Below are 12,666 nucleotides of genomic sequence, written 5' to 3' on the forward strand. Positions count from 1 at the left end.
AACAATTTGAGATCAGGACACGTGCATTACAAATAACTGTCTCAATCCAGGTAGTTTTCGACTTATGACCCCAGTATTTCTTTTGCTAAGCCAAACAGCTAAGTGAGTTTTGTTCCATTTTATGACCTTTCTTGATTCAGTTATTAAGTGAATCGCTCCAAAGATTACGTTAGTAACCCAGATGTTAAGTGAATCTGGCTTCCTCCTCGTGGACTTTGCTTGTCAGAAGGTTACAAAAAGGGATAGAATGGCCTTGGGATCCTGCAACCGTCATAAATGCGAATCAGTTGTTAAGCATTTGGATTTTGATCACGTGATCCTGGGGATGCTGCAACAGTTGCATGTGAAAAAGGGTAATAAGTCACTTTTTTCAGGGTGTTTGTAACGTCGAACAGTCACTAAACAAACTGTTGTAATTCGAGGACTGCCTGTATTAAAGCAACATGTCAAACTTAGAAGAACACGAAATCATGAAAAACATTACATAAGAGATGGCACCCGTGAAGAGATGCTGAAGCATCACTTTGTCAAGAAAACACCTCACACGTGATTCATCCCTGTTAACCGATTGTCACCCAAATCCACTCATTTGCTTGCTGGGGACTCCTGCCAATTAAGAAGCACTAAGTATTACCACAAAGGGAGTAGCAAAATCACTGAAGCATGTAAGGAAGGTTAAGAGGTAGGAGGGAAGATTAGAAAACAAAACCTAACAAACGGTCTAGCACACACCCAGGATATAATCAAAGGGTTTCCGACAGAACTTGACAGTTGACGATGTACTGCTTATTTTAGGACAGATGCAAACAATATTCTTACGTGCACACTACCGAGCTTGAAAAATGATGGCTTAACACCAGTTTCACTGAAGTGAGTATTGAAATCCCAAATGCTCACCTGAACACCACCGCAGAAATTACACTAGACACTCCAGTGCCGTGTTTCTCACCCATGGCAACTTTTAAGACACATAGACTTCAACTCCCAAAATTCTAAGAGTCGAAATCTACACCACTTAAACTTGCCAAGGTTGAGACACCGCAAAACTAGTGGAACCACCACAATATGCAAAAGTGTGCTCTCCGAGATAACAAACACAAAGCTGGAAAGAACAGAATTTTTGTTCTGCACGACACGTGTAAAATGCATAGAGCATTTTACAAGCAAACAAGTTGTGGCAGTGCAGTGTTTTGCATTCCACCACCAAGTCAGAACTTCCATAAAATCCTGTAAATCAGAAGGACAAAATATTATTTGGGCAGAGATCTAGACAGAGCCCGAGTGATTCCTGGGGGCCTTGCACATAAGATGAGGGGGGACAGAGACAGGATTAAAACTGAGAAACTTCAGCTTGGGTTAAGATTTGAATTTTATTTACTACTTTTCTCCTTCTGTAAATTTTGAAGTAGCTTATAGAGTTCTGTGGGAGTGTCAGCCACGGCATTTATGTCCTCCTTTTTGCGCACCCAAATCTCAAACACAGAATTATTCCCTTCAAGTAAAAATAACAATTCTAAGAAATGTTCAGCTGCAACTGGATGTGGGTTTATTTTGGCAATGAAGATGAAAAAGGGTCAAAGTTCTGGAATAAGTCATCTAATGGCTTGAAAAGAAGAACGAGTGACTATTTAATAACTGTTTTAATCCAACCACAACACTCTGGCATTCTGGCGAGCCAAAGCCAAAGAAATCACAAATTAAAGCAAGGTGGATTGACACCTTTCACTAGAAAGATTGTTTCTGAAAAACATATGGAAATATACAATAATAAATTGTAACATAATTTTGGATGATTTTTTACTCTAGATCAGTGTTTTATTTATGTATTTAATCCTGCCTTTATTATTTTTGCACATAAATCAAGATGGTGGACATACACACAGCTTTCTTCTCTTGCTTCCTGTGGACTTCAGTGCTGACTGGGGTATTCTGGGAATTGAAGTCCACACAACTTAAAAAGTGGCTAAGGCTGGCAAATATAGTTCTAGAAATGCCTGTAAAATAATGCAGCCATGCAGAGTGAAGGTGGTCTGTTGTGTGTCTCTGATGGCCTACAAGGTCCCTTCCAACTCAATTAATCTAAGATCTGAGATATAAACTTGCTCCTTTCCAGGGTAGGCTATTCTTCAGCTGTTCCTTGGAAAGACATCTCCGGCATACTGGCAAAGTAAAGAACAGTTCAGAAACATGGCTGAATTCCAACTCTAACTAGTCAACCCCTTCCTGCCCGTGTCATCCCTCTTGGTATAGATCAGGGGTCTCCAAACTTTGCCACTTTAAGACCTGTGGACTTCAACTCCCAGAGCAAAACTGGCTGAGGAATTCTGGGAGTTGAAGTCCACAAGTCTTAAAGCGGCCAAGTTTGGAGACCTCTGCCTTAGAATCTCCTTCTATATTCTATAGATACTTGATCTCAATGTGCTCCAACAAAAACCTACATTTTGTAGAGGCAAGAGAAGGATTACAAGAAAACATACAAAGCTTGGTGATTTATCATCATCATGAATTGGATCTGCAGAGAAAGAAATACCAGCTTTTAAAAAGATCCCCTTCCGGAGCCGGAGAAAGAGCTGGAAGACTTGGAAGAGGCTTTCTAAGGTGAGCCTTTGTTAACCTCCCCTCGGATAGTGGTTCTGGGATGGCCATTCTTAAAATTTCCACTTAGCTTAGCTGGGACAGATTTTTATTTACGCCTCGATGGAGACTGCTTGGGTAAGATGACTACAGGGATGCTTACAGTGGATATGCAGGAACAGTAAAGGGCTGAGACCAAAATTATATATTATAGCTTGCAAGCGGCCTCCTTCTCAACTGCAGAGAAGTCTCAAGGACAGGCCCTTAGTGACACAAAAGGGGACGCCTCCTACGCTTTTCCAGCTCAACCTCTGAATTTCCTTTTCCAAAAAAGAGCTTTGCTCTCATGTAAAATCTACAGCCAGATGGTACAGTATAGTTACGACCACAATTCGACCTCGAGTTACGACCACAATTCAGCCCCAAATTGCTATTGCTAAGTGAAACCTTTGTTCAATGAGTTTTGCCCAGTTTTACAACTTGCCACCGTCCTTTAAGTAAATCGCTGCAGTTGTTCAGCTTAGTCACGTGACTGTTAATTGAATCTGGCTTCCCCATTGATTTTGCTTGTCAGAATGTCGCCAAAGGAGTCAGGACACTGCAACCGTCCTAAGTGCGAGCCAGTTGCCAGGCCATAGAATTTTGATCACGTGACCAAGGAGAGGCTGCAATGGTCGGGTGAAAAAACAGTCACTGGTCACTCTTCTCAGTGCCGTTGTAACTTTGAAGAGTCACTAAATGAGCTTTTCTAAGTCAAGGACTACCTGTATCTTTACCAAGGCCAAAGTGCTCCCCGCAGCAGCCTTCCAAGATCTTTAGAATGCCTCAAATGTTTTGTTTTTTTTTTAAGGAGGAAAGGGGAAGAAGCGGGAAAACGCAAAAATTAAGATTAGGATATTCAAGCCTTGAAATGAATGGTTCAAAGACAGAGGAGGGGGAACCTTAAGACGCAGCTGGTGTTTAGATGCTGTTCATTTCAGAATACAGAATCAGAAAATTGGAAGGAGACCTTTAGAGCAGGGGTCTCCAACCTTGGCCACTTGAAGGCCACTTGTGGACTTCAACTCCCAGAATTCCTCAGCCAGCTTTGCTCTGGAGTTGAAGTCCACAAGTCTTCAAGTGGCCAAGGTTGCAGACCCCTGCTTTAGGGGGTCCAGGAAGCCTCTGTGGACTTCAACTCCCAGAATTCACTTCCAGTGAAGGGAACCTACCTCCCCCTCCTGGTCTGAGGTTCAGCTGTTGAACTGCTCTGACTTTTAAAAAGTTTTCATCTAATACTCAGGTAGTCCTCGAATTATGATAATAACAGAGCCTGCCCATCAGATGACGGACCCGATTTTAGTATCTTCTTTATGGTGGCCGTTAAGCAACCGCCACAATCAAGCAACACCATGGTTTGCGATGGGCTAGTTTTGCCGATAACTATGGAAGTACAGCAAATACTGGCTTTTGGCAAAACGGTCACCAATTGAGCCCACGTGACCTTGGGATACACAAATGTGGCCTGATTACCAAAGTGCAGTTGTGACCATGAGGGCTGCGGGTGGGCCCGACCGTCAGAACTCTGAGCCCAGATCGCAAGTACAGGTAATCCCCGACTTACGACCACAAATTGAACCCAAGATTTCTGCTCTTGTGAGACATCCGCTAAGGGAGCTTTGCCTCCAACTTATGGTCTTCCTTACCATCATTGTTAAGTGAACCTGGCTTCCCCGTGAGTTTTGGTTGTCAGGAGGTTGTTAAAAGAGGACCACGGGATCTTGGGATACAGCAGCGGTCATAAGGAGGAACCAGTTGCCAAGCATCTGAATTTTGATCATGTGATCCTGCGGATGCTACAAAAGGCCATGTGTAAAAACGGTCGCCAGTCACGTTTTTTCAGTGCTGTTGTAACTTTGAACAATAACTAAATGAACTGTTGTAAGTCAAGGACTACCTGTACTACCCAGGTAGGTCAGTTTTAAATTCAAATAGCCACTAAATGACTGGTTGTAAGTTAAGGACTACCTGTACCCAGCTTTTCCTTTCTTCTGACTCATCCTTCCCCACCCCCTTTTAAATCAGGGGTCTCCAAGGGAATTCTGGAAGTTGAAGTCCATCAGGCTTAAAGTGGCCACGGTCGGAGACCCCTGCTTTAAATCACCTCTTGGCTGACAGAAGGTTCCAGGGACCTGCGGAAAAAGGCACATACTTCAAAGTCATTTTGGTGGCCTTCGTGTAGATTTTCTCCACTTATGGACTATTTATTTTTCCCCATGGACCAAAACGGCTGTAAGTGCTTTACTGACACGAATACATTAGAAACAAACATAATGAGATAAATAAATGCAACATAAGCCGAAAACTACTGATGGAGGAAGAGGCTGCTGTGGAAAGGTCAAGGGCTTGTCTTTTCTCCATTCAGAATGTTTTTATCCAAGAATAAGTGATTCTCAACCTCGGCAACTTTAAGATAGGTGGATTTCGAGTCCCAGAAAGCCAAGTCCACCTATGTTAAACTTGCCAAGACTGAAAAACACTTTCCAAGACTCTTTTAATGGCTAAACGCCCATAAACACCATGAGCCTCTGCAGAGCGAGGTGTGGTTTGGCATGAAAAACTGGAACTATCTCTGGGGTTGAACTTAATGCTGGTGGCCTTCTTGGACAAGGGGAGGAGGTAAAACCCTTTGAGAAGATAAAAGTGGACTTGATTAATTTATCTCAGAGTTTTAAAGCGAAATATCGTTTTTCTCTTGAGACAGGACCTAGATTCCAAATATATGAGTCAAATGTCCCGTTGATGTTAAGCATCCAGGGAGGATGGGAAATACCTGGATATTTATTATTGTTATTCTTAGGTTGTCATTTTTAACATCTTTCAAGAGCAAAACCCCTTAAAAGCAGACCACTTTTAAATATAAAAATCAAACCACAAAATTAAACACCTAAGGGATCAGCAGAACAAGAAAGACAACTGCAACACACATCTTATTTAAATATTTTATATAGTGCAGTGTTTCTCAACTGTGGCTATTTAAAGATATATGGAGTTCAATTCCCAGAATGCCCACAACATTGCTTGCTTAGGTATTTGGGGAATTAAAGGCCATATATCTTAAAATGGTTACGGTTGAGAAATACTGATATGGTGTAATTAGCTAACTACAAGCTCAAGGAAAGGAGTTGGGAAAGGAAAATTGGAAACTTTGTTATGGGGGAGACAATTGAAAAGATTTGGGGACACTGGTGAGAAGGCTCTCTCTGTGATGGGCCAGACAGTAGAACCTTAGAAACGGACCCCAAAGGTGAATTTTCAAAAGGCAACTGGACTTTCTTTGTTTTTCCTTGAAGATGTTTCACTTCTCATTTAAGAAGCTTTTTCAGTTCAAAACTGAAGAAGCTTCTTGGATGAGAAGCGAAACGTCTTCAAGAAAAAAACCAAGAAAGTCCAGTTGCCTTTTGAAAAAGTACCTTTGGGACAACCATGGCCTGGATGGCCGAGAATCTCCATGCTCAAAAACTAATCTTCGACCATAAACAGGCTTGGATTATAAAGGCAAATGTGCTATCACACGGCACTCTTTAATGCCTTCACATATACCAGCACTTCACAACCTGGAAATAAATAAGGAGCCAACATAACAGGTCTGAGAAAATGTTACATGATCAAAACATCCAGCTCTTACAAGTGTTCGAGCTGCAGATGTCGTTTCTAAGCCTTCTGCAATATCAGCCCCAATAAAGCATGCATGGTAATCAGATCCTGCTTAAGGGAGGCAAAATCAGTTTCCCTTTAAATCACAGCTGGTAAACAAGCCAACCGTGTTAAATGATACACCCAACCACTGACACAATTGCGGTTTAACCAAATGCCACATCCATGACAACATCTCAACACCATTGCTCAGGCTTAAGGGCATGGTTATGCAACACATTCCCTCCAGGTATTTTTGAACACAACTTCCAGCAGCTGTAATGCTGGGAGATCAACAGAGGCATTCAGGGAGAATGAAAATCACTCGGGCTGTGCATTTCCAATCAGATTAACAGATTATTCTCACCCACAAGGCACAGTTCTCATCTGGATGAAGTTTCAACTGCATTCCTTCACTCAGGCCAAAACTATCCCATGACCCTTGAGTTTCATGATGGAAGGAAGCTAAAAGACGAAATATAGAAAACGTCAAGAGATCTTCCCCAATAGAAAGCAATGAGAATTCCAGATGGTCTTTGCTGGAATGAAATGCTGTACAAGCATCAATCCTGCAGCACAAATTACTACAGGGGAGAAGGAATTGCTTGTAAGAGCTGCAGGGGGAAGGACTTCATTTGCAGAAGCCTTCCTTCCTTTCTGGTCTTGACAATCAATTATTTTTTCTCTCAGGAACAGAGAGAGAGAAATCTCATGTTTGCTGGCTAGAAAGGACCTGCACTGCAACACACTTTTGTGCTGCTTTCAGGACACACCACTTTACAAGAGCATCAAATGCAAGTTCCTCACTCAATAAAAATGAATTGGAGTCAAAGAGGGCCAACATACCTTCTCAGGGCTTCTCAACATATAACCAACTGCGCAGAGTTACTGAGAGTTAGGAGACATATACATTTAACACATTATGATTACTATTTGTAGACATTTTAATCTCTCCATATTGTTAAATACAGACCTCAATTTACAACAGGTCATTTGTTCAGTTATAACAGCACACTGAAACAAGTGACTTATGACCATTTTTCACACTTACGACCTTTCTAGCATCCCCGTGATCATGTGATCAAAACTCAGATGTCTGGCAACTGGTTCATACTTCATACTCTGTCCTGCGGGTCACATGATCCCCTTTTGCGACCTTTTGACAAACGAAGTCAATGGGGAAAGCCTGATTCACTTAACAACCAGGTTATACTAACTTAACAACTGCAGCGATTCCCTTAAACAACTTTGGCAAGAAAAGTTGGGAAATGGAGCAAAACTCACTTTGAGTTCAATCGTTGTCTTAAATCAAGGATTACTGTATTGCTTCTCATTTCATCTATTTGTTCCACTTCTATGCAAAAAATATGACATGAAATTACATTAAAAATGTGGGAACAATATGATCCTACTCACTTTAATTAACTAAATTCATGGAAGCTACCCTGTGGTGCCACCCGTTCCCCAAAAGGCTACATGTTGCAATTCAGGTCCATACAGCACATACATGACTCATCTGTGCACCTCACGAGGCATTCACACATTTCATGCCATTTCCACCCAGGATATGTTTTCTTGACAAACATACAGAAAAATAACTAAAGCAGCGAAGTGGAAGAGACCAAAGAAGAACAAGAAAGCAGAAGAAAAAAACAAGCCTCTCTCTGCCCAACCCAGGGTTGTTGTGGGGAAAATAGGAGGAGGAGGAAGTGTATTAGGTATGATCGCTGCCTTGCATTACTTACAAACTTAAAAAGCAGAATAAAAATAAAATCTATCAAGGAATGGAGAGAGAACCCTTTACCCATTGTGCGCAAACTTGGAAAGCACTCTGCATATTTTGTTATGACAGCTTTTTTTACTGTTTTAGTTGCATGTCAATGATGTCCGAATCAAATCACCGACAAGATGTGTTAAAATAAACTGTTACATCTGCCTAAAACAGAAAAACAAATGAGTATGCCAGCTAAGGACATACACCGTAAATAAACACACTATTATAAAAAGCGACCGATGGACTCAGTTAAGAGGGCGAGATGCATGGTACCAGACAGGGGGCTCCAAACTGGAAGGATATTATTATTATTATTATTATTATTATTATTATTATTATTATTATTATTTGGAGTCCTTATCTGGAAAAAAAAAAGAAAGGAAGAAAAGGAGCAGGAAAGAGAAATCCAGGAAGGTCTGGATTGGAGGGAGCAGCCCGGGGTTCTCCTGAACTGGACAGGAGACGGTGGATGATGGGCTTTGTCTTTCAAATTCCAGGCACCACACAGGGTCTCCAGCAGCACCCCCGCCCCGGAGGGGGGGAGCGATATGCATTTAATCCATAAATAAATAAATAAATAAATAAAAATAGGTGAGGCGCCCAGAGGAGAAAAAAGACCCAACCCCCAAAGCCGGCTCATTAAAGCAGGGGTCTCCAACCTGGGGCCCCTTTAAGCCTGGAGGACTTCAACTCCCAGAATCCCCAGCCAGCAAGGGGCCCAGGTTGGAGACCCCTGCCTTAAAGGCTCCTTTGGGAAGGGGGTCCCTTAAAGGGGCTGCTTTTCCTCTCACCGCCCCCCCACTCCCGCGGGAGAAAGCACTCTGCACATGCTCAGAGAGCTGCCCCCCGAGGTTTCCTGCCCGGGCCCCACCCCCGCGCCTGCCCCCTCCTCGCGGAAGCAGACCCCTCCTCACTGCCGTCCCTCCCCTCCCCCCAAAAGGGAGGGGCCCTGCGGAGGGAGGGGTGTTAATGCTGCGGGGCGTCTCCCCCCCCCCCTCACCATGGTACAGATGGAGGCGAGTCTCCGGACGGTCATCAGCGTTGCCATCCGCGCGGCGACCCGCCGCAGCCCGCCGCCGCCGCCATGTTGGCCGCCCGCCCCGCTACCCGAGGGAGCGCCGCCGCCGGAGCCGCGGCCGCCGCAGGTGGCGCCACCGAAAAAGCGCTCCGGGTGGTGGAGGTGGAGGAGGCGGAGGCGGAGGCGGCGGCCGGGGTGGAGGCGCGTCCCTCGCACTCGGCTCCGACCTGCCCGCGCAGCCTCGGAAGGAAAGTTCCGCCCTTTCCTCCGTTCCGCCGACGGCCCCGCCCCTGTCTGGGCCCGCCCGGCGCGAGGAGAGACTTTTACAGATGGAGCAGAATAGCAAGAGTGGGAAGGGACCTTGTAGGTCATCTAGTCCAGCCCCCTGCCCAAGCGAGAGACCCTACACCATTTCTGACAAATGGCAGTCCAGTCTCTTCTTAAAAAACTCAAGTGATGGTGCTCCCACAACTTCTGAAGGCAACTTCTGTTCCACTGGTTGATGGTTCTCAGTGTCAGAAAATTTCTCCTTATTTTCCAGGTTGAATTTCTCCTTCTTCAGTTTCCATCCATTGTTTCTTGCCTTGCCTTCAAGTGCTTTGGAGCATAGTTTCACACACACACGCACACCCCGCCCTCTCTGTGGTAGCCCCTCAAATATTGGAAGGCTGCTCTCCTGTCTCCCCTGGTCCTTCTCTTCCCTAGACTAGCCAGGCCCGGTTCCTGTAATTGTTCTTCATCCCCTAAAATCATCCTGGTTGCTCTTCTCTGCACTTTTTCTAGAGTCTCAACATCTTTTTTGTAATGTGGTGAACAAAACTGTATGCGGGACTCTAAGTGTGGTCTTACTAAGGCTTTATAGAGTGGTATTAGTACCTCCATTGATCTCAATTGTATCCTTCTGTTAATGCAATTTCGGATTGTGTTGGCTTTTTTGGCTGCTGCTGCACACGGCTGGTTCCTATTTAGCTGGTTGTCCACTAAGACTCCAAGATCCCTCTCCCAGTTCTTGCTATTGAGCCTGGTTTCACCCAGTCTATATGTGTCCTTTTGGTTTTTCTTGCCTAAGTGTAGGACTTTCCTTTTATCTGCACTGAATTTCATTTTGTTAGAGAGGGGGCACTTCTGCAAAACTGGGAGGAAAAGCAGGGAAGGGGCTGCAATTCTTGGTGAGGGGGCATTGCAAAAGATCTGGGTAGGGGAATCCTCAGAGAGGGGGCTGGGAACGTCTTTCCCACCCCCGGTTTTTTGGAAAGTCCCTCTGTCTCATACGTACAGGGGCCACAGGTAATCCTCCAGTTACGACCACAATCGAGTCCAAAATTTCCATTAGTAAATGAGACAAGTAAATTGTTATGTAAATTCCCCCTCCCCCATTTTACAACCTTTCTTGTCACAGTTGTTAAATGAATCACTGCAGTCGTTAAGTTAGTAACAGGATTGTAAAGTTATTCTGGCCTCCCCATTGACTGCTTATTGCAGAGGTCTCCAAACTTGGCCACTTTAAGACTTGTGGACTTCATCTCCCAGAATTCTCCAGCCAGCTGGCTGGAGAATTCTGGGAGATGAAGTCCACAAGTCTTAAAGTGGCCAAGTTTGGAGACCTCTGGCTTATTGAAAGGTCGCAAAAGGGGATCACATGACTGTCGGAACACTGCAACCATCATAAATATGAATCCGTTGCCAAATGGCTGAATTTTGATCACGTGACCATGGGGATGATGCAACGGTCACAAGTGTGAAAACATAAGCCATTTTTTTCAGTGCCATTGAAAATTTGAACTCAGGTTATAAATTGGGGATTACCTGTATTCCGTAGGTTCCAGCAAACCCAATGTGTCCTTAACGTTCTGCAACGGGCAACGGGATGTTTTCAACCGTGGCAACTTTCAGATGTGTAGACTTCGGTTTCTATAATTCTCTGGCCAGCATGCTTTAAGATGGGTGGACTGCAACACCCAGAATTCCCTGGCCAGTATACTGAGGCATATATTTCAATGACATCAAAATTGCCAGGGTTGAGCCACAGTGCTCCAGGCACCTGGAAGGATGAACCTTGGAGCAGCTTTTATCTGGGCCAGTGAGCCCCTCTGGGGAAGTGTTCCAGCTACAACTGATGCTCAGGAGGTGCTGAGCACTTCAAAGTAATATTCAGCCCTGGAGCTGAAGATTCTAGTTTAGGGTGTGCAGCTTTGGCAACTTCTAAGACTTGTGTACTTCATTTCCCAGAATTCCTCAAGCAGCCAAGTTGCCAAGGTTGGACATCCTTGTTCTAGTTGCTTAGTCTACTCTTTTGACTATGAATATGATAGGCTTGAATGAACTTCCTCCTTCCTATATTGAAATAGAGTTTGCAGTATTGTTAGCACTGAGTACTGTAGTCCCTGAAAAGGGGGTTGGACTAGAACACCTCCAAGGTCTCTTCCAACTCTGTTATTGTGTTATTCTATTACGTTATGTTCTTTGGGATCAGCAAAGATCAGGGCGATAGTGGTGGCGCAGTGGTTAGAATGCAGTACTGCAGGCTACTTCTGACTGCAGTTTGGCAGTTCGACTCTCACTGGTTCAGGGTTGACTCAGCCTTCCCTCCTTCCAAGGTTGGTAAAATGAGGACCCAGATTGTTTGAGGGCACATATGCTGACTCTGTAAACTGCTCAGAGAGTACAGTAAACCACTGTGAAGCAGTATATAAGTTTAAGTGTTGTTGCTATTTCCTTTCCTCTCCTCCTCACCATTATCCATTTTCTCATGAATTTCACCACTCAAGTCTCAGGAGAATTCATTCTGGTCCACTTCATAATCCCTCTCTCCATTTCAGGACCCAGTTTATGTTCCCTTGCTTGGGTTTCTCAAGCACGCTGGCTAGAGAATTCTGGGAATTGAAGTTCACCCATCTTAAAAGTCAGGGGTGGGATTCAAATTTTTTAACAACCGGTTCTGTGGGCGTGGCTTAGGTGGTGGGCGTGGCTTGGTGGTCATGTGACTGGGTGGACATGGCTTGCTGGTCATGTTATTGGCTGGGTGTGGCCAACTCAATATCACTCAGATCGAGGCACGCATCTCCTCGCCTGGCCTCTCATGACTGTGGAGATGCTACAACAGTTGTAAGTGTGAAAAGTGGTCATAAGTCACTTTTTTCAGTGCCGTTGTAACTTTGAATGGTCACTCCACACAAGCTAAGTACCAGCAAAGGAGGGAAAAAAAACTCCAGAGAAGTTCCAGAGACAGGAAGTCTAGTCCTGCCAAGAATGTAATAAGTGTTAATGGAGAGGCAGTTTCTGTAAGCAACACCAGAATGTTTCCTTCCTGCCTTCCTTACAGGATTAGGCCAGTAATTTCTTCTAACAATGGGTTCTCCAAACTGCTTAGAATGTTAACAATTGGTTCTAGCAAATAGGTGCGTACTGGTAGAATCCCACCCCTGTTAAAAGTTGCTAGAGTCAAAAAAAAAAAGCCATGTATCAGCCTTACACACAACCCAGCTTCCCATCCTCTCTCTTTCTGTCTTCTCTCAATTAAATCCTCCATCTTGAAGTGAGCTGCATATTAATTAATTTGTTTGTTTATATTTCATCTTTCTAAACCGCCCATCTCCCTCAAAGCTATTTAATCAAACCTGTGAGT

At 44.2% G+C, this 12,666-nt stretch overlaps 1 protein-coding gene across 2 annotated transcripts in view; it reads right to left on the reverse strand.

Moving 5' to 3' along the window:
- The window catches only part of LOC113437904 (ubiquitin carboxyl-terminal hydrolase 12-like), a 38,318-nt gene extending 29,020 nt beyond the window's left edge, over positions 1–9,298 (reverse strand). Inside the window, exon 1 of one of the 2 annotated variants that reach the window (XM_026703110.2) lies at positions 9,024–9,298. In XM_026703110.2, coding sequence (XP_026558895.1) covers positions 9,024–9,071 — 48 coding nt within the window. In that variant the 5' untranslated portion in view covers positions 9,072–9,298. The remainder of the gene's footprint in view (positions 1–9,023) is intronic. The other variant, XM_087940879.1, reaches the window with a different exon arrangement.
- Between the last annotated feature and the right edge of the window lie 3,368 nt (positions 9,299–12,666).

Source organism: Pseudonaja textilis, chromosome 12 (genome assembly GCF_049901715.1).
Source record: "Pseudonaja textilis isolate UNSWEBS1 chromosome 12, rPseTex1.2, whole genome shotgun sequence".
NCBI lineage: Eukaryota > Metazoa > Chordata > Lepidosauria > Squamata > Elapidae > Pseudonaja > Pseudonaja textilis.